The 20,538-nt window shown below is 45.7% G+C and overlaps 1 protein-coding gene across 2 annotated transcripts in view; it reads right to left on the bottom strand.

Moving 5' to 3' along the window:
* Window positions 1-7,940: 7,940 nt before the first annotated feature.
* Window positions 7,941-20,538, bottom strand: part of LOC307247249 (receptor-type tyrosine-protein phosphatase delta) — a 225,232-nt gene continuing 212,634 nt past the window's right edge. For both annotated transcript variants that reach the window (XM_080023355.1, XM_080023356.1), the window contains 10 exons: window positions 19,648-19,823; window positions 16,706-16,825; window positions 16,453-16,607; window positions 10,608-10,893; window positions 9,595-9,773; window positions 8,932-9,058; window positions 8,684-8,809; window positions 8,457-8,611; window positions 8,214-8,349; window positions 7,941-8,110 (listed from right to left, as the gene is read on the bottom strand). In XM_080023355.1, the coding sequence (XP_079879481.1) occupies window positions 8,042-8,110; window positions 8,214-8,349; window positions 8,457-8,611; window positions 8,684-8,809; window positions 8,932-9,058; window positions 9,595-9,773; window positions 10,608-10,893; window positions 16,453-16,607; window positions 16,706-16,825; window positions 19,648-19,823 (1,529 nt within the window). In that variant the 3' untranslated portion in view covers window positions 7,941-8,041. The remainder of the gene's footprint in view (window positions 8,111-8,213; window positions 8,350-8,456; window positions 8,612-8,683; window positions 8,810-8,931; window positions 9,059-9,594; window positions 9,774-10,607; window positions 10,894-16,452; window positions 16,608-16,705; window positions 16,826-19,647; window positions 19,824-20,538) is intronic.

The following is a 20,538-nucleotide window of genomic DNA, read 5'->3' as shown; positions in this document are numbered from 1 at the left end:
TGGTATATTTTGACGTTTTTCGACATAGTATAGTATGTCGTTTTTGGGACATTTTTCGGCGTTGTATATTTTGACATTTTTGTGATATTTTTGGGCGTTGTATATTTTGACGTTTTTCGACATAGTATAGTATGTCCTTTTTGGGATATTTATCTGGGTTGTATATTTTGACGTTTTTGGGATTTTTTTTGGCGTTGTATATTTTGATGTTTTACGACATAGTATTGTATGTCGTTTTTGGGATATTTATCTCGGTTGTATATTTTGACGTTTTTGTGATACTTTTGGGCGTGGTATATTTTGACGTTTTTCGACATAGTATAGTATGTAGTCTGTGGGACATTTTTCGGCGTTGTATATTTTGACGTTTTTCGGATATTTTCTGGCGTGGTATATTTTGACGTTATTCGACATAGTATAGTATGTCGTTTTGGGATATTTATCTCGGTTGTATATTTTGACGTTTTTCGACAAAGTATAGTATGTCGTTTTTGTGACATTTATCTCGGTTGTATATTTTGACGCTTTTGTGATATTTTTGGGCGTGGTATATTTTGACGATTTTTCAACATAGTATATAGTATGTCGATTTTGGGATACTTTTTGGCGTTGTATATTTTGACGTTTTTCGGATATTTTTTGGCATTGTATATTTTGACATTTTTTGACATAGTATAGTATGTCGTTTTTGTGATATTTATCTGGGTTGTATATTCTGACGTTTTTTGGGGTATTTTTCAGCGTGGTATATTTTGACGTTTTTCGACATAGTATAGTATGTCGTTTTTGTGATATTTATCTCGCTTGTATATTTTGACGTTTTTGGGATATTTTTTGGCGTTGTATATTTTGACGTTTTTCGACATAGTATAGTATGTTGTTTTTGTGATATTTATCTCGGTTGTATATTTTGACATTTTTGTGATATTTTTCGGCGTGGTATATTTTGACGTTTTTCGACATAGTATAGTATGTCGTTTTTGGGATATTTTTTGGCGTTGTATATTTTGATGTTTTTCGACATAGTATAGTATGTCGTTTTTGTGATATTTATCTCGGTTGTATATTTGGACGTTTTTGTGATATTTTTGGGCGTGGTATATTTTGACGTTTTTCAACATAGTATAGTATGTCGTTTTTGGGATATTTATCTCGGTTGTATATTTTGACGTTTTTGGGATATTTTTGGGCGTGGTATATTTTGACATTTTTCAACATAGTATAGTATGTTGTTTTTGTGATATTTATCTGGGTTGTATATTTTGACGTTTTTGTGATATTTTTCAGCGTGGTATATTTTGACGTTTTTCGACATAGTATAGTATGTCGTTTTTGGGAAATTTTTCTGCGTTGTATATTTTGTCGTTTTTGGGATATTTTTGGGCGTGGTACATTTTGACGTTTTTCGACACAGTATAGTATGTTGTTTTTGTGATATTTATCTCGGTTGTATATTTTGACGTTTTTGTGATATTTTTGGGCGTGGTACATACTATACTTGTGATATTTTTCGGCGTGGTATATTTTGACGTTTTTCGACATAGTATTGTATGTCGTTTTTGGGATATTTTTTGGCGTTGTATATTTTGACGTTTTTCGACATAGTATAGAATGTTGTTTTTGTCTGGGTTGTATATTTTGACGTTTTTGGGATATTTTTGGGCGTTGTATAATTGACGTTTTTCAACATAGTATAGTATGTCGTTTTCGTGATATTTATCTGGGTTGTATATTTTGACGTTTTTGGGGTATTTTTCAGCGTGGTATATTTTGACGTTATTCAACATAGTATAGTATGTAGTTTTTGTGATATTTTTGGGCGTGGTATATTTTGACGTTTTTCGACATAGTATAGTATGTCGTTTTTGGGATATTTATCTGGGTTGTATATTTTGACGTTTTTCGACATAGGATAGTATGTAGTTTTTGTGATATTTTTGGGCGTGGTATATTTTGACGTTTTTCGACATAGTATAGTATGTCGTTTTTGGGACATTTATCTGGGTTGAATATTTTGACGTTTTTGTGATATTTATCTCGGTTGAATATTTTGACGTTTTTGTGATATCTTCTGGCGTTGTATATTTTGACGTCTTTCAACATAGTATAGTATGTTGTTTTTGTGATATTTATCTCTGTTGTATATTTTGACGTTCTTGTGATATTTATTTCGGTTGTATATTTTGACGTTTTTCGACATAGTATATAGTATGTCGTTTTTGGGACATTTTTCGGCGTTGTATATTTTGACATTTTTCGACATAGTATGTCGTTTTTGTGATATTTATCTCGGTTGTATATTTTGACGTTATTGTGATATTTTTGGGCGTGGTATATTTTGACGTTTTTCGACATAGTATGTCGTTTTTGGGATATTTATCTCGGTTGTATATTTAGACGTTTTTGGGATATTTTTCAGCGCGGTATATTTTGACTTTCTTTGACATAGTATAGTATGTCTTTTTTGTGATATTTATCTCGGTTGTATATTTTGACGTTTTTCGACATAGTATAGTATGTCGTTTTTGTGATATTTATCTCGGTTGTATATTTTGACGTTTTTCGACAGAGTATAGTATGTTGTTTTTGTGATATTTATCTCGGTTGTATATTTAGACGTTTTTGTGATATTTTCCGGCGTGGTATATTTTCACGTTTTTGGGATATTTTTTGGCGTTGTATATTTTGACGTTTTTCGACATAGTATAGTATGTTGTTTTTGTGATATTTATCTCGGTTGTATATTTTGAAGTTTTTGTGATATTTTTGGGCGTGGTACATTTTGACGTTTTCCGACATAGTATAGTATGTTGTTTTTGTGATATTTATCTCGGTTGTATATTTTGACGTTTTTGTGATATTTTTGGGCGTTGTATATTTTGACGTTTTTCGACATAGTATAGTATGTCGTTTTTGTGATATTTATCTCAGTTGTATATTTTGACGTTTTTGTGATATTTTTGGGCGTGGTATATTTTGACGTTTTTCAACATAGTATAGTATGTTGTTTTTGTGATATTTTTGGGCGTTGTATATTTTGACGTTTTTCGACATAGTATAGTATGTCGTTTTTGTGATATTTATCTCGGTTGTATATTTAGACGTTTTTGTGATATTTTTCGGCGTGGTACATTTTGACGTTTTTCAACATAGTATAGTATGTCGTTTTTGTGATATTTTTTGGCGTTGTATATTTTGACGTTTTTCGACATAGTATAGTATGTCGTTTTTGTGATATTTATCTCGGTTGTATATTTTGACGTTTTTGTGATATTTTTGGGCGTGGTACATTTTGACGTTTTTCGACATAGTATAGTATGTCGTTTTTGTGATATTTTGTGGCGTTGTATATTTTGATGTTTTTCGGATATTTATCTCGGTTGTATATTTTGACGTCTTTGGGATGTTTTTCGGCGTTGTATATTTTGACTTTTTTCGACATAGTATGTCGTTTTTGTGATATTTATCAACGGTTGTATAATTTGACGTTTTTGTGATATTTTTGGCCGTGGTATATCTTGACGTTTTTCGACATAGTATAGTATGTCGTTTTTGTGATATTTATCAGCGTGGTATATTTAGACGTCTTTCGACATAGTATAGTATGTCGTTTTTGGGATATTTATCTGGGTTGTATATTTTGATGTTTTTGTGATATTTATTTCGGTTGTATATTTTGACGTTTTTCGACATAGTATAGTTTGTCGTTTTTGTGATATTTATCTGGGTTGTATATTTTGACGTTTTTGTGATATTTTTCAGCGTGGTATATTTTGACGTTTTTAAACATAGTATAGTATGTCGTTTTTGGGATATTTATCTGGGTTGTATATTTTGACGTTTTTGGGATATTTCTTGGCGTTGTATATTTTGACGTTTTTCGACATCGTATAGTATGTTGTTTTTGTGATATTTATCTCGGTTGTATATTTTGACGTTTTTGGGATATTTTTGGACGTGGTATATTTTGACGTTTTTCCACATAGTATAGTATGTCGTTTTTGGGATATTTATCTCGGTTGTATATTTAGACGTTTTTGTGATATTTTTCGACGTGGTATATTTTGACGTTTTTCGACATAGTATTGTATGTCGTTTTTGGGATATTTTTTGGCGTTGTATATTTTGACGTTTTTCGACATAGTATTGTATGTCGTTTTTGGGATATTTTTTGGCGTTGTATATTTTGACGTTTTTCGACATAGCATAGTATGTCGTTTTTGGGATATTTATCTCGGTTGTATATTTAGACGTTTTTCGACATAGTATAGAATGTTGTTTTTGTGATATTTATCTCGGTTGTATATTTTGACGTTTTTGTGATATTTTTCAGCGTTGTATATTTTGATGTTTTTCGACATAGTATAGTATGTCGTTTTTGTGATATTTATCTCGGTTGTATATTTTGACGTTTTTCGACATAGTATAGTATGTTGTTTTTGTGATATTTTTGGGCGTTGTATATTTTGACGTTTTTCGACATAGTATAGTATGTCGTTTTCGGGATATTTATCTGGGTTGTATATTTTGACGTTTTTCGACATAGGATAGTATGTAGTTTTTGTGATATTTTTGGGCGTGGTATATTTTGACGTTTTTCGACATAGTATAGTATGTCGTTTTTGGGACATTTATCTGGGTTGTATATTTTGACGTTTTTCGACATAGGATAGTATGTCATTTTTGGGATATTTTTTGGCGTTGTGTATTTTTACGTTGGTTGATACAGTATAGTATATTCAGACGTTTTGCCACATAGTGTAGTCTGCCTGTTCTTTTGTCCTTAGGCACAGAATATTTTGAAGTTTCTCTACATGGTACAGTGTGTAGTTTGTGGGAACCTCTCGTCGTAACATACCTTGACAGTTTTCCACACAGTATAGTACGTCGTTGTTGGACGCTTGGCCACAGTATAGTCTGAAGTATTTAGACAAAGACAACAAAACTATGTAGTATAGAAAAATACGTCACACTATACTACGTCGAAGAAGCTCAAAATAAACCACACTAGTACTTCTTAGACAGTAGATCTCGAGCTATTTAGACTTTTGTTCCTACCAAGTAGTACATTTTGAGCGTTGTTGACTTTAAGCTCCTCCAATGTACTACACTTTGACACCGCTCGACGTAGCAGCAAAAAATATGGCGCCAGTCGTCGTCAACGCTTTATCGCCCAGCACCAATTCCCAATGTCGCTGGAGGGAATTATATTCCATCGGACGTTACGACTGGAGAGACCTAAACGTGTTGGACGGTGTCGACGAGCGCGCGCCGTCAATATCGAGGTACGGAGGCCTCTGCCGGGCACAGTCTCAGGGCGTGTAGGACACAACCCCCGGCGTGCCGAGCGCGAGAACCTGTCGCTGCGTTCGGCGTGTTTATCAAGGAGTCCCCACCCCCCCCCCCCCCCCGAGATCGCCGAAATCAGCACAAACCCAAAAACAAACCGCTTCCGTTTGTTCAACTCCCGATCAAGGCGTTTGACTCGCCTCTCCTATAGATCTTTATCAGAATCTAAAAGTCACCCAGCGACGGAAATCCAATTAAGTGCCGTGGCGCGCGGGGGGGACGAGAACGCCGCCGCCTTCAAGTCGACCCGGGAGGCAGCAAAAAGTGAGACAATGGTGCATAACACTGACATTTTTTAATAGAATTCATTTATAACAAATGGAACTTGTGTCAGCAAAGAACCGATTTTCATACAGACTTCTTTCCCCACCAATGTAACCTAAGTAAGAAAATAAAAATCACTCCTTTCATTCGGAAAAAAAAAAACCCCAGTTACGCTCACAACTAATCAGAGGTAATCGTATGATTTTCTTTTTAACAAGCTGTTTTTTTTTATTTTCTTTAGTTTTTTTTGGAGGTTTTTTTTTTTCCTTTTTTTTTTTTAGCCATTTCATTGTTTCGTTTTCAGTCTAGGCATCCAGACGAGAGAGAGAGCGGAGAACACAACGTCTATTTCCGTAATGACACGCCAAGCTTGAATGGCAAAGCCACGAGTACAGATGGTCGGGGGGGGGGGGGGGTGAGGGCGGGTCGGGGGGGATGCTTTTTTTTTTTTTTTTTAATCCGGGAGTCCGATACTTTTGTTTTTTTTCCCTGTGTTATTTACATACACACAACGTGAACGTTTAAGGAGATTCTTACAGATAGGTTCAAGTAGTATATTATTGGGTTTAGAATCAATAGGGCAGTGCATAGTACAAAGATAGAGAAAGTGCAAATCTCCCCACTAGGCCGGCGTCGGCGAGTTTTGCAACGTGACCATGCTGATGGAAAAGAATAAAACGGGTTAAGTCGACGGACAACGCAGAGCGTCCAACCGAATGCGTTACACAGCGTTGGCCCCCGCGACGACAAATAATAGCACTTTTAGAACATCAACGTGGAGACAAGGAATGGATAAAAAAACCAAGTCAAAAAGACGCCCGAGCGGAAAGAAAGCACCTGGAATGCACATCCACCGAGCCTTCCGGGAGGGGACGGAGAAGCAGAACCTTCCAAACCGTAGTGGTGAAATGGGAAAAAAAAATAAAACAAAATCACCCACGACGACCGCGCCGGGGAAAGAGTGAACGTCTGTAGCTACACTCGTCAGGTGGAACCGGGTTCGCTGCCTCGTAGCCTCTGCTCAAAAAGGTTTCCCCTCTTTTTTTCTGTTATAACGACTGTCCAGGCGCTGGGGTCCGGGACGTTCTACGTAGTTTATTTGCCGAAATATGACCAGTGTTGTTATTTTTGCATATAAAACCTCGTCACGTGACAAATTAATATAAAGGTAAATAAACTACGCGGCCCGTATGCATACTAGATTAATGAGAGGACACGGTACATTGATAGGCTACGCTAAATGAGATAGTCGTCCAAAAATAACAAACAGGCATAAGTATAAGGCACTCTAAATGCAAAAAGCAAAAAAAGAAAAAACGTAGAAGTTCCGCGAGGGACCGACGCCCGTGTCCCGAACCCAACAAACCGTCCACAAATGAAAACTTTTTTCTACAATTCCAACTATTTATTGCACAAGAAAAGATGCACTGAATCAGAATACCACGTTGTTATTTAATCCTACTGATGTGCATTCCAGTGAAAAACATCTTCTTTTCCCGTAGTAGACAAATCTCACTGTGGACGTTTTTCCAATATAATCCATATTTAATATATAGTTCTAATATTATGTGTATTTATCTATATAGACAACCCACAGCCTCCGTCTGACCGCCGTCCCAACATGGAAGAACTAAGATAATTGGTAGCAGCGACTTTATACTTTGCTCATCCCTGTTGATTCCACAAAAGCCCAAACTTGATCTCATGGGACAGTTCAGTTTTCGTGTGTGACCGCGTCGACGAAACTCTGGACGTAAATGAGGAGAATTAGAGCGAGTAACATCGGAACAGATCTACAGCGTTAAAAAAATAAAATCAAATAAAACCAGCGCACGTTAGCGGTTTAATTAAGTACTAAAGAACAAAAAGTTTCGTGTTGTATACTTTAATCTTTACCCTCTTGTGAAATTCAGATGATGGACATTGCGACGGGGGAAAAAAAAAAAACATCTTTTTTTTTTGTGTATTCATTGTTACTGCACGTTGTCGAGTCCGCTGTGAGCGCGTTGCTGTCTTCACAACGCGCATCGTGGCCGTCTGCTTTTTGTCTCCGACGCAGGGAGTCCCCGGTGCCAGAGACCTGTCCGTGCCGGTTCGATTCAGTGTTTGTATCGTCCCCCGGCGTTCGGATCCTTGAAGCGGTCGGCGGAGGAAAGAAAAAAAAACGAAAATCCGTACGACGCTCCAAACAGTCTGGATTCCCTTGTCGCCGGGCGGACGCCCTCGGTCCTCCGGGAATCGTCGTTGTTGTTTTTGGGTTTTTTATTTTTTTTCTTCTGACATGTTGCACATCCAACACTTAAATGAGTTGTTAGCTAGGAGTTAAGAAGTACTTTTCTCAAGCAGGAATTTATGGCTCAGTAGAGAGAGACTCGCCGGGGGTGGGGGGGTTGTTGTTTTTTTTTTTGGGGGGGGGGGGCGGCTCCTTCTACGTTGCATAGTGGTCGAAGCTCCCCAGGTACTCCAGCCCCGCCCTGTAGCAGAACTGGTACTGATCCTGAGGAAAGGGGGTGACAGGGCGTTACTCAAACACTCGTACACAGTAGTCAATATCTGAAGTACTCGCTAGTTCGTTGGCCGCGGCACGTTTGAATACACACCTCCGTCTGCACCATGGCCGGTCTCTGCGTCCGGAGCATTTTCACCGTCTGGAAGATGTCCACCACGCCCTCGTACCGCATCCGCTCCAGGACGATGCTGAGGGTGATGAAGACTCCGGTTCTGCCGACGCCCGCGCTGTGGGGGCGACAGCAGAGGGGTGTGAACGTGCCGCCGCCACGGGCTCCCCCACCCACCCACCCCCGGCAGGGAGGGCCGGACGCACCGAGTCCGGCGGCTCTTACCTACAGTGCACCGAGATGGGCCCATCTTGGCCGAACTGCTCTTTTGTTTTATGGACCTGGCCGATGAAGTCGATGAAGCCCTCTCCCGACTTGGGCACCCCTTGCTCCGGCCAGTCGGTGAACTGGAACTGCCGCACCGTCCGCGACTGTCCGTCCTGAGGGAGAGTATTTAGTTTTTGTTTTTACGAGCCTCAGCTTTATGCAATCAAGCGGAACTGGCGGCTCACCCTGGCGTCCGTCACTTTAAATTCTCTCAAGATGTACTGGGGCATGTTGTACTCGGCCATGGGGTCCACGACAAAGTACTGGTACCTGGCCGACCTCTCCGCCGGCCAGTACTGGTGGCATTTTTCCTGCGAAGAGCAAAAAGCTGATGTTAGAGCATTCAGCGGACGCAGCCGTCAGGAGGAGCCTGGGATCGAACCAGCGACCTTTACATCACTAGACCACCAGCTCTACCCGCCCGCAGACGTACCCGGCCCATCTCCCGCAGCTTGGTCAGCATGACCACGATGGTGGAGTTGTGCTCCCATAGCATCCTCCAGAAGTCCTCTGTGGTCTCCGCCAGCGGCCCCTGCGTGGCGATGTAGGCCTTCTGCTGCCTGCGGGCGGAGGGACAGTCGCCCGATGAGAGACGGCGATAAGGCGAGCGCCGGGTTTGAAGGGGGGGGGGGGGGGGGGGACCGCGGCAAGGTCGGAGCGGCCGTTATCTGCTCGCTGACTCGGCTCGGCCTCAGAATACGGTTTCCAGTACCCGGAAACATTAGTCTCAAATACTTTCCTATTTTCTTTACGGCGCGTACGCTGAGGTTCAACTTTTTTGGACGCGCTCTCCCAAAAGGGCGGCTGTTTACTGCTCGCGCTTCACTTCGTGCGGGGAGGCTGGATAAAGATCTCGTGTCTTACTGGGTTTAGTTTTGCTGACTGTGCACCCTCGCCCCAACAAGTTACTCCTCAACAGATATTAAACAACAACTGAAGTGAACTTGAAAACCGGCACCAGAAGCACATTTCTACGCCTTGCCCCAGTTATTCTATGGAAATTAACCGAGGAGCGGAATCCCCGAGTCTGGTATTTAGCTCTACCACAAGGGGGGGTCAAAGGTCACGGCGGCGTTCCCCCCCCCCCCCCGCTCACCTGTATCCGTCTATGAAGCTGGCGTTGACGTAGTCGGAGCCCTCCACCCCTCGGATGGGCTGCAGCGCCACCCGCGTGGACTCGTAGGGCATGATGTTGACGAGGCGGTTCTTGAACTTGTTGCAGGGGAGGTTGGCGCTGATGAACCTGGACGTGTGGGCCTTGGTGTTGGCCAAGCGCTGCGGGGCCAGAGGGAGAGCGGGTTGAGGGTCAGGGGGAGCAAGGTTCTGTGCACTTGACATTAAACGGCGCATGTTTCCCCCCCCCCCCCCCGAGTAACCGTAGAGCGCCACCGATCAATCGCTTTTTATTTGTCAAATGCGAACGTTTTGTCCAGACTGCGTTGATACTTTAAATGATCAACACATTTAAGTAGTATTTATTATTCGGTATGTCTGTAGCTCGAAAAGCATTTTTGTTTGAAGGGATTTTCTTGAAATGTCGGTGTAACGCATATTAATTCTTAAGTATCATAATGACTTCTAACTCTGTTGTATGACAATCGCCCAAGCGAGGCTGTTTGGTGCGTTGGGGTCGGTTCGGGGGGAGGCTCCCGCCAGTGGAGTGGGGGCCCGGGGGCAGAAGGGCCTCCGTCCCGTGTGGAGGAACTGGCATAAAGGAGGAAACCACAGGCCCCGCGCTGTCTCGGGGGCCTAACGGGGACCGGAGCGCGCGTTAGAGGCCGATCAGTGATACTGAGGGACCTTTTTAGTGGCGGGGAATTCCTATGAAACAATACCTAACCACCCCGTAAAGTTTAATGCTATGGATGAGGAAGGGAACACTCGGCTGCGGAGGTTCACATGCTGTCAGAAGAAATGTGGCTTTCATAAAGTACCACACTTGAGTTTGTCCCTTTTTTTTTTATGATCACTCATTATTTTGCCTCTTGGGCGGTTATGGAGTATGGTACAACTGAACACATTTTAAACAATTTACGGTTTGCTGACAAAATCTCTGTCTCCGTGCCCACTGCGGCACCATTAGCGGAGACGTAACGGCGGCCTGCCGACCTTGAACTCCAGCTCCATGCCGGTGACGTTCTCTCCGCCCTCGATCTGCGTCAGCTTCTGGATGTAGGCGTACAGGTTCCTGGCCGGCACCTCGGTCGTGCCGCAGTTGACGGCCTCCTGCAGCGCATCGTGGATGAAGACGTACTGGTCCTCCGTCTGCACCATGTAGTTGCGCTGGGCGCGCATCAGCGTCACGTGGCCGTAGATGTCCACCGTCTTCTCGTGCTTGATGCGCTCCAGCATGGCGTCGATGACGATGAAGCAGCCCGTGCGACCCACGCCGGCGCTGCGGGCGGACAGGGAGAGACAGGTGTCAAAACGTCTGTTTGCCACGGAAACGATGAAAGTAATAACCTGTTTGTGTAGAGCACCCTTCATACACAACATGCAATAGTAACATCAATAACAGTTTTATATAGTGACCTATGTAATATAATACATATGTACATTGATTAACACTGGTATAAACTAGTTAGCATAGTAACAATTAATTGTCACCCTGTGCATAGTATTGCATTTGTAAATCTTAAATTTCTATTTTTTTTTCCATTCTCCATTTGTCCGGACTGTTAAGTTTATTTTTTAATGTGTACGGTCCGTCGTTAAAAGCACCAAACCTCATCAAGTATGTAATTGTACCTGGCAAATTAAACTGATTCTGATATTACACTTTAATACTCATTCCTCAGAACAGTTTATCACCGTTTCAGTGCAGCCAAGGGCTTTCTCACAATAGATTCATTTAGGCCCCTTCTCCTCAAATTCCTCTCGTGGACTGTAGTATAATGGTTTAACAGATTTTGGAAATATGTCGAATCAGAAGTTGCCAACCAAAGAACCCAACGGCACCGGTTTCTGGCCTGATTCCCCCCCCCTGCCGACGATCGTGAGCCCAGATTTTTATTTATTTTTTTGATGGTTCAAGGTTCTCGCGCCAGATCGCGCTGCGGTGCGAAGTCCGTCCTGGCCGCACCCAAATCACGGGTATCAAACACGATCGGAATTAGGGTCCCTCCCCCGATATACCGGGGGAGGGACCCTGAAAGACCGAGAGCCGACTGAAACGGAACGGCAGCCCAGCCCGCGTTCACCCATCGTTGTCCCCCCCCCCCCTTTTGGATTTTCTCTAAAAATAAAAAGCAAAAAAAAATTGAATCGCGCCGGCCGCCATGTTTGTTTACTCTACAGTCGGGTTTTGAGAGTCAGGACTCTGGTGGTTGGGGAACGGGATCTGTGGGTGTGCCGTTTCGGGCAGATTGTTGCTCTGCGCGCACGATGTGTCATAATGTGTGGGGTCTCTCGCATTTTCAACATCTGTAAAGATTTGAAAGATCTTGCCGTGCGGGCCAGGCCTCAGACTAATATCAAGGTCCGCGGCTCTGAATGCCTCCATTGTTCTCCAGCTCCGTAATGACCTCCACAGCTGCCGGCTGTGTCCGTGAATCAGGACGGCACCGAGCACGCGGAGGATCGTCCCCCCGGCGGAGGTGGCCGCTCGGCTGCCGGGGCGATCAAATGTGAGGCGCCGCCCCCTCACCTGCGCCCTCCAGCTTCTCACGGCTAATCGCCGGAGAGGCGTGGACGCACACAGGCACTCGCTGAATGCGTGGGGGAACTTCTGAGAAGAGCAGCCGACTTCGATCAATGCAATTCGATTAGTGCAGTGGCGTCTGAACGGCAGAGGAGCTTTCGAGGAGGCTCTGAGGGACGGGCGGATTCATTTAAACCAGCGCTGGCACTATTTCACATTAACACGTGTACAGGGGAGGGGGATAAAACAACTTGAAATGGTGGCAGCGGGTGCTTCGCCGTTTCATTTCGACCTCTCCCGGCAAATCAGATGAGGTTTGTGCTAAAAAGGCTAAATATAGCCGGAGCCGGGCGGCTGACAACCCGGGACGGGCTCTCTCTCCCTGTCAAAATACACGTGTTTATGAAGGCGAGCCCCGACACGCAGTGTTCTTCTGGTTTATTTACTGTCAAGCCACACAGCGGTGTTAAATCCCGTTCGCCAACTCTCCTCCCTCCTCTGTTGCCGGCGGAGCATTGACAAGACAAGTCCTCGCGCTCAGTGCTCTAAAGTAAATAGGTTATTCAATCCATTAAGCCGACATGCCTACGAGGTGTGAGCCTCCACCCCCTGCCCCGCTGCTGCTGATGGAGCGTTTGTTTTTCCATTTGTTCTCGGGGAGAGAAGAAGAAGAAGAAGAAGAAGAAGCAAAGAAAGTGGTCGGAAAGGAAAACTCGAGAGGGAGTAAAGTTGGTCCCCCTGGGCCACGTCTGCCTAATGTGCCGTGCCGCAGTGCAACCGCGCTGCGAATGGAATAAAGATACGTGCGGGAGTCATTGGCTTCGACAAACGATCTCATGATTACTTCCACCGTTCCTGACGTCGACAAGGCGTCTTTTTCGCCGCTCCGGGGGAGGGGGTCGAAACACGCAGTTTGGCTGCCGCGGCAAGCGCATGCAAAGACGCGGCCAAGGCACGCGGGACGGCTGTAGCCTGGCTGTAAATCACCACATCGCCTGAGAAAGAAACGGGTCCCGGGGATGTTTGGGGGGATGAATCACTTCCAGGTCTGGGAAAACACCCTGGCCCTCGGGGGGAGCGGTGAAACCGGGGACGTGTCTCCCGAGAGCCCAGATGTTTCCGATCTGGAAGGGAAGCGTTGACCTGCGACTTGAGCAGGTGACGGAGGAGAAGGCGGCCGTCTTGGTATCGGCGCGTTTTGGCAGCGGCGGAGGAAGCCGGCAGAGCGACTCCCCGCGCTAATGACCTGACACGGGCGCCGGGGCCGGCATGTCCGCAGACACGAGTGTCAGACCTAACGCGCTTTTGGGAGCTCGGCAAAAAAAAATAAAGCAGAAATTGCAGCTGCGCCGGGTCCCGGAGAGCGAGACGCGGCGGTAAAAACAATTTCCAAGCGCGTTGTTACGGAATCTCTGGCTGTCGACGACGCTCTCAAGTTCACTGTTGACTGTATCGCCACCAAAACCTCCAAAACGTGTTAAATACACAGTTAATTATAGCTGCTGACAGGGGAACGATGCACATATGAAGAGCTCGATGGAGGAGGGATTTGTGTTCTTAAGAATCTGAAGATTTGTCATGGGGAAAATGGTGAGACACCGAGTCATTGACTAGAGCATCACATCTGGGGACTGGAGACGATATCTCTGTCATCACCAAAAAGGGTCCAATTCTGACATCTGACCTCCTCGCAGCCTCCTTCAGCGTCCCAACGCCCGGAGACGATCATGACTCTACTATCATCGTTATCAGCGATCTCAGCACTGTTGACTTAGAGGCAAAACCCCGCGTGACGGCCAAAACAACCGACTTGTGTCCGGTGTGCCGCCACGGCGTCGGTACCGGGAAAAACGTTCCCCTTGCTGAGCGGGAGGCCGCCGACCCCGGCCGCATTCAATCATCTCCTCCTGACCTCCTCCGTCCGTGACCGGCCGACCCGGGGGGCTTTCCCGCGGGGGCCGACTCTCACAGTGAGGGGGAAGCCCTCCCTCTGGCGAGGTGGCGAATAATTCGACCGCCTGCCCAAGCGACGGTGGAAGGTTTGGTGTTTTCCAGCACGTCTTCTGAAACACCGGGTGCCAGGTTCGTGCAAGCCCGTTTATAGAGAAGAGTCTTCCCTTGACCCTCGAAGAAAATTCATCATTTCCCCCCGTGCAGAGCTAGAAAAACCAGCGCCTTTGAAGCACAGATAGAATCTATGCATTCGAAGAGATAGGCCGGCTCGGCCTCCATGCGTCACTTGGAGGAAAGAAATCAAATTCTGGAAGAGGCGAAAAATAAGGGCTTCAGGACTTTTGCTTCCACCGCAAGCGTCCTCGCCGTGTGACACCAGCAAAGGAAAATAATAAAATAACCAGGATAGTGCGAGGGAGCGCAGTGCACTTAGCGTGACAGACGTGTCACAAGCGCTGCGCTCGGTGAAACGGCTCCAAATTGGCGGCGCCGCGTGACAACAAAGCAACTTGAATCGATAGCACTCCGGCGCGCAGACAACTTTTGTTTGACGGCGGCAAATTAATTCAGCTCCCCCGACTGCGGCCGCCGCCGCAGACGGGATGATTGCGCCGGCTACGGTGGGTTACCAGGCCGATGGCGACTCGCGGCGCTTTGAGGCGAGAGGCGAGCGCCGCCGACTGTTCTACTGCCTTTACCCTGTGCTCATGTGATGATCACTTTTTTGGGTCCTTTTGTTCTGATTTAGAGATTGTTTTACGCCAAACAAACAGCAATGTGTTAATAGCTTATAAATATAGATTCTCAATTTTAAATCCCGTTCTTCCAAGATCACACTTGTATATTCTGTATATTTTGATATTTTACTTTTTTTTTTTCTTACTTTTTTTAATGCAAGTTGTCTGTAGAAACGCGCCAATAATCACTATTATAATATATCTATTATATTGTACACGTAAATGCACCTGGTGGAATAAATTTGTTCTGATTGGGATTCTGAACATCAACATTATTATTAAACAAACTTTCCTTCAGGTTTCTCGGCAGTTAAAAAACAAAATAAAACTTTGAAAATTGCCACCATGTATCTATGAGTGTATTTTTGGCGCGGTCGACTCAGAGTTGCGCTCGTAGATGTGGCGGCGCCTCTGTTCGGATTTGGAGCCCCATCTGATAGGGGGGCGCCAGAGGAATTAAAAACCCCCGTCTTCAGGCCAGAGTGACATTAATTCCCCACATTCTGCCTCGTCCCAAAAAGTTGGGATTTTCAATTTAAACTGATTCGGCAGCTCGCTCTAATTAACTCCAGCATGTGGTCATACTAATTCTGTGGTAATCCACCCCTCCACCCCCACATCCCCTTTTTTTTAAAATTTTTTTGTCACTTCCTGACACTAGTTTTGTATCTGTGTGGGGGTTCATTTTGGTGCGTGTGCCTCTTCATATCTGGTTGATAGCAAGCGTCCGATGGCTTCCTCGCTTCAGAGGAGCCGGCCGGCAGCCTGTAGCCCGCCGCCTTTGTGCTGCCCTTCTGGGACTCGGGACGTTTTGTGAGTGAAGCAGCGGCCTCTTTGTTTCCGACGCACTAACCCCCGGGGGGATAAGGACTCGCGGGCGGCTGATGTGAGACATGTTGCTGTGTGTGTTTGCTGAGGGCAGTGAGGCTGGTAATCCCTGCGCTTTGTGGCTGCCAACTCCCTCCTGTTTGAAGCGGCGTTCATGACAGCTCGCTGGCGGACTCCCCCGCGTCATTACATGCATTAATAATAAAATATTATATAATAAAAGTACATTATATATTTTTATTATTCCACGTCTTAAATATATTGAAGGGAATATATTGCTTAAGTGCGAGTCTATCTGTTGATATGGAGGTGTATTGAGTTAGTAATTGTATTGTTTATTATTTACAGCCATTTTTTTAATTTTTATTCCTTTATTATTTATAATTGCCTATTTTGGGATGTGGGTTGCTGTGACACTGCAATTTCCCTCTGGGAATGAATGAAGTGTCTTAAAGAACCAATAAAGTATATATATTTTTTCCAGCTCTATGAAATCGTTATATTGTGCATATATATACACACAGTACATACAATATAGTGTATGGGTTGTAGTTGGTTTTACCTCCATTCCCACTTTAGTCCTTCAGCCTTCATACAGTATTTATCCACGTCATCTCCTCTACCTTGAAACTCTTCCTGAGGTTTGCATCATTTTCACGTGCATTTATTCCTACACCTTACTCTCAAGTCTCCTTCTCTGGCTTGGCGTTGGGCATATTTAAGAGGCGGTCATATTTTTTCAAGGTACAGAACGCATCCACCGTACCCGTAGGGGGATAAATCCTTGTCGTCCTACCTGCAGTGCACCACCATGGGCCCGGCGTCTGGAGGGTTGCAGGCCTTCACCCGTCGGAGGAAGGCCAAGAAGGGGGTCGGGTGCTCGGGCACGCCGTGGTCGGGCCAGGCCGTGAACTGGAACTGCCTCACCTCCCTCTTCTCGCTGGAGCCGTTCTGCAGGTGGGCCGGGCAGAAAGAGGCGTGTCATCTCCGGGACCCGCCGCACCCGCGACAGAAGGAGCGGTCGGAAGGAAGGAGGACGGTCGACTTACTTTATAAAGTGCAAACGTCCGTACGCAGTACGTGGCGAGCTCCACCGTGTCCAGCAGCGTGACCTGGATGAGGCCGTAGGTCTCCGTGCCTCTCGTCGGCCAGTACTGGTCGCATTTCACCTGCCGTTGGGAAACGGCAGAAAGGAAAAAGTTCAATACCGGGGCATCAGAAATTCTATTCTCCCCTCGCGTCGGGTTATTTCTTCTTATGAACCGTTCACTCTTTCTTTGTCACAAGTAACTTAATCCGCTTCTGCTGATGAGGTGTTATTTCACAATCAAGGAAATGGTCTATGATATTTTGGAAGGAGATAGCGGCGCAATTTATTGGCCTGACAATCTCTATAATTACAATCGTAATCACACTTTTCCAATCATATTACAGGCTCGGGGGTTATTATGGTTTATACAGTTTGGTTGCCCAGTCAACGGCCAATAAAACATTGTTCCATTACGGCATCACTGTCCGACTGCCAAAGGGGAAGGCGCTGCTAATGCGGAGGGAGGAGAGCGGCAGGCTCCTATGCAGATGGTTTACAGTACTTCAGGAAGGCCGCGGGCTGGAGAGAGAAATGAACGTATCGTCACTTCGGAAACCCCAAATTCAGGTTCACGCCCGCTGCAATCTTTGGCAGGAGACCGAGCCAGGCTTTGGAAAGTATGCTTCGGCGGCTGGAGTGAAATCCCCACCCGGACGGAGGAAGGGAGGAGCGCGCCCGACCTCGCACGCACGCAAACGAGAGGTTTGTCGATCAATTGCGACGACACCATCACACCTCTAGATGGAACAATCGTTTTCAAAACGACAACCAAGAAACCCATAAAAATACATCAACTTCGATCCCAAAACCCCGAATCCCGTGGGGGGGGGGGATGCATCGACTCTATTCTCTCTCGTTAGAAGCTTCCTCTTTTTCCATTGACTTCCACCCAGTGGGAGGTTCAGCTCAGTTGACCGTTAGCCGAACCTCAGTTTAAGGCGTCGGCTTCAACAACCTGCCGCGGCTGACGCTTGATCAGAACTCTACGGGCCGGCGAGCTACGGTCACTCGCAGGCTCACGGTGTGTTCAACACCATCCTCACGCCTGAACGTCAGTCGACGCAGTGATCCTCTTGCACCGCGGATCGTCCGGACAGGGCTCACTCGGAGAACGAGAGCGCGAGGCGGTCGGGCTGAGCGTGCGTCGGCTCGCCCATCCCCTCCAGAGTCGCGACGGTCGCCGGCGGGACCGACGGCACAGCTCACGAAAACAGATGTCGGAGTCGAGCCCGCGATGTGCAAATCCCACAAAGGCAGCTTGAGCGTGTCCCAGGCAATGATATGAGTTATCGATACTCGACGAGAGCCGTTAGCGGCGACAAAAGCACATTAGGCGTCTGAATGGCAAACAACAACAACACTGCGCGGGGGCGGCGGGCGGGCCGTCTGAGCGAGCTGCTTGTGTGCGCCCGCCGAGCAATAAACCACCTCTGTGCTACGCAGCTATGGTTATAATATTTCTATTCTGCGACAGCGAGGGGCAAAGTCACGCCGTGAATCATTGACTGTTTACCTCGGCGGGCCGATCACCTTTCTACCTCCAAAAATAAACGCCAGCGGAGACTTTGTTCACGCGTTTTGTCATCGCCGAGGAGATTGAGCGACGACTGCCGCCTGGATGGGATCGAGGTCGCCGGCGCCATGTGTCAAGATGGGCACGTCAGGGAGGCGGTGCATGTGTGCTTCTGCACCACGTCAACATTAACGCAGAGGGTCAATGAGCTCCGTCTTTAATGCTCCGTCAACACCGGGTCTGGAGTCACGTGCAGCCATGTTGCATTCAAGTCGGAACTCGGGGGGGAAAAATGCGGCGAAACAACCATTTCAATTGACTTTCCTGGTCTGAAATTGTCAAAGCTGACGGTAAATGGGTCGCATGGGTTTTTGTTGGAAAACACATCGAACTTTGAGCTAAACTGTGCCGTAGCTTGTGGTGTTGCGTTAACACACATTGTGTAGATCCTACAACGTACAAACCAACCATGTTTTCCCAAACAGAGGCAATGGAACACACACAACTCGGAATTGCTAACGACTGACTTCCAGTTAAGTCCAGTGTCTATAAAAAAAAAAAAAAAAAAAAGCCTGCCAAACATGTGATTAATCTCACATTTAACGCATGTTCAAATTTCATGAAAGTCGTGCGTGACGATTCAGAACCGCACAGAATCCTATATTCCCCAAAATCCCGGTTGAATAGTGTAAAGGAAATAAAAAAAGAAAAAAAGAAAAATCAATTGAGCCTTCTCGGCTGACGCTCTGGCAGGGACCCTCGTTTGATATAAGAGCTCTGAACGCCGGCGTGTCCGGCTCTCGTATGATAAGTTAAAGATGAAGTACCTGCGGACCGCCAGAGGGGTCAACAGATACAAAAGGCAGCCCGACGTTCGCTGGATCACCTTCCTCCTCCACGTATGTGCATGGCTGAATAAACACAGCCTCGGGCCTTCAGGTCGGCCTCGCCGGGTGATCTTGTTTTTGTTTTTTTTTTTGGCTGTCTTTCATTATCAAACCCATAGCGGCGGCCAAGAGTCGGGACGGGACGAGTTGCTCAGCAAGAGCAGCGAAGTTAATGTTATCAAAAGATATCAATCAATCAAGCGGCAACAACGGAAATCCTGAGGAGGAACAGGTTTGTTATCGAATGTTGGAAAGGCAGCGTTCCATGGCCTACTTCCAGCCAAATTTACTTGACATGTGGAGCCCGATTGATCGGCCTTCAACTATTTTTACGGTGAAAGCTTCAAAGCGGTGTTCACCAAGACTTAGAGCCAATCTCCCATGCAAGGTAAGCCTGGATATCCAGACACTGAGCATCGATTCTGTACTTCTGGTGAGGATTTTCGTCCTTTTCCGTCGACTTCCACCGGCTCATAACGTGGATGCGTTCGCGTCCCTCACCCTGGACCTCTCCTCCAGCTTGGTCATCATGACGACGTTGCCGCTCCTCTGCTCCCAGATCATCCTCCAGAAGTCGCCGAAGGTCTCGGGCAGGGCGCCCTGCGTGGCGATGTAGGCGTTCTGCTTCCTGTAGCCGTCGATGTAGTTGCTGTTGATGTAGTCGCTGCCCGGGATGCCTGCGGAGAGAACGACAACAAAAAAATAAAAAATAAAGTAATCTAAGCGGGATGACAGGGACGGTCGAGGTAAAGCCGGCCCCGTCATAAAATAAATCTAAAGCGGGAGGGGGATTGATTGGAGCGCGGGCGGCCCGAGAAGACGCCGGAGTGAAGGGGCGGCGATGGGAAGATCCATACGGCAGTGATTAACCTTGGAGGTTTTAAACGCGCAGGGAAGCCGATAAGTGTTGTTCGAGCGCCGGCTTGTAAACGCCACGTAAATCGATGCGCTCCACGTCCACCGTCCGGGTTCGTGTCGGATCGGGCTTCACTTACGGTTCAGGCTGGATGGTGGGAGACGTGGTGGAGCAAAACGGGGCAGAGTGTTTTTTATTATTAGTTTTATTAGAAACTATTCTCACGTAGCAATTCAGGGTTTTCCAGGTTTTTTCATGACCCAGCGTTGACCAAATATATATTTTTTTCTTTTCTGATTGTTTTGTCAAATCTTTGGTTTATTTTTTTTTTTTGTGTATTCCCAATGTATACTATCTTCAAGTTATTTATTTTTGGTTTATTGTCCAGTATATTTCCATTTTTATTTTCTTTTTTTGTATTTCGTAGGTTTAGCGCATATATATATATATATATATATATATATATATATACAATGTTTAAATCAGTTTTTATTTTTATAAATATTTATTCTTATTCATTAAAAAATATTGACAAT

Source organism: Zeus faber, assembly GCF_960531495.2.
Source record: "Zeus faber genome assembly, chromosome: 22".
NCBI lineage: Eukaryota > Metazoa > Chordata > Actinopteri > Zeiformes > Zeidae > Zeus > Zeus faber.
Note: the sequence above shows the minus strand (reverse complement) of the source record. Positions and strands in the feature narration are given on the sequence as shown.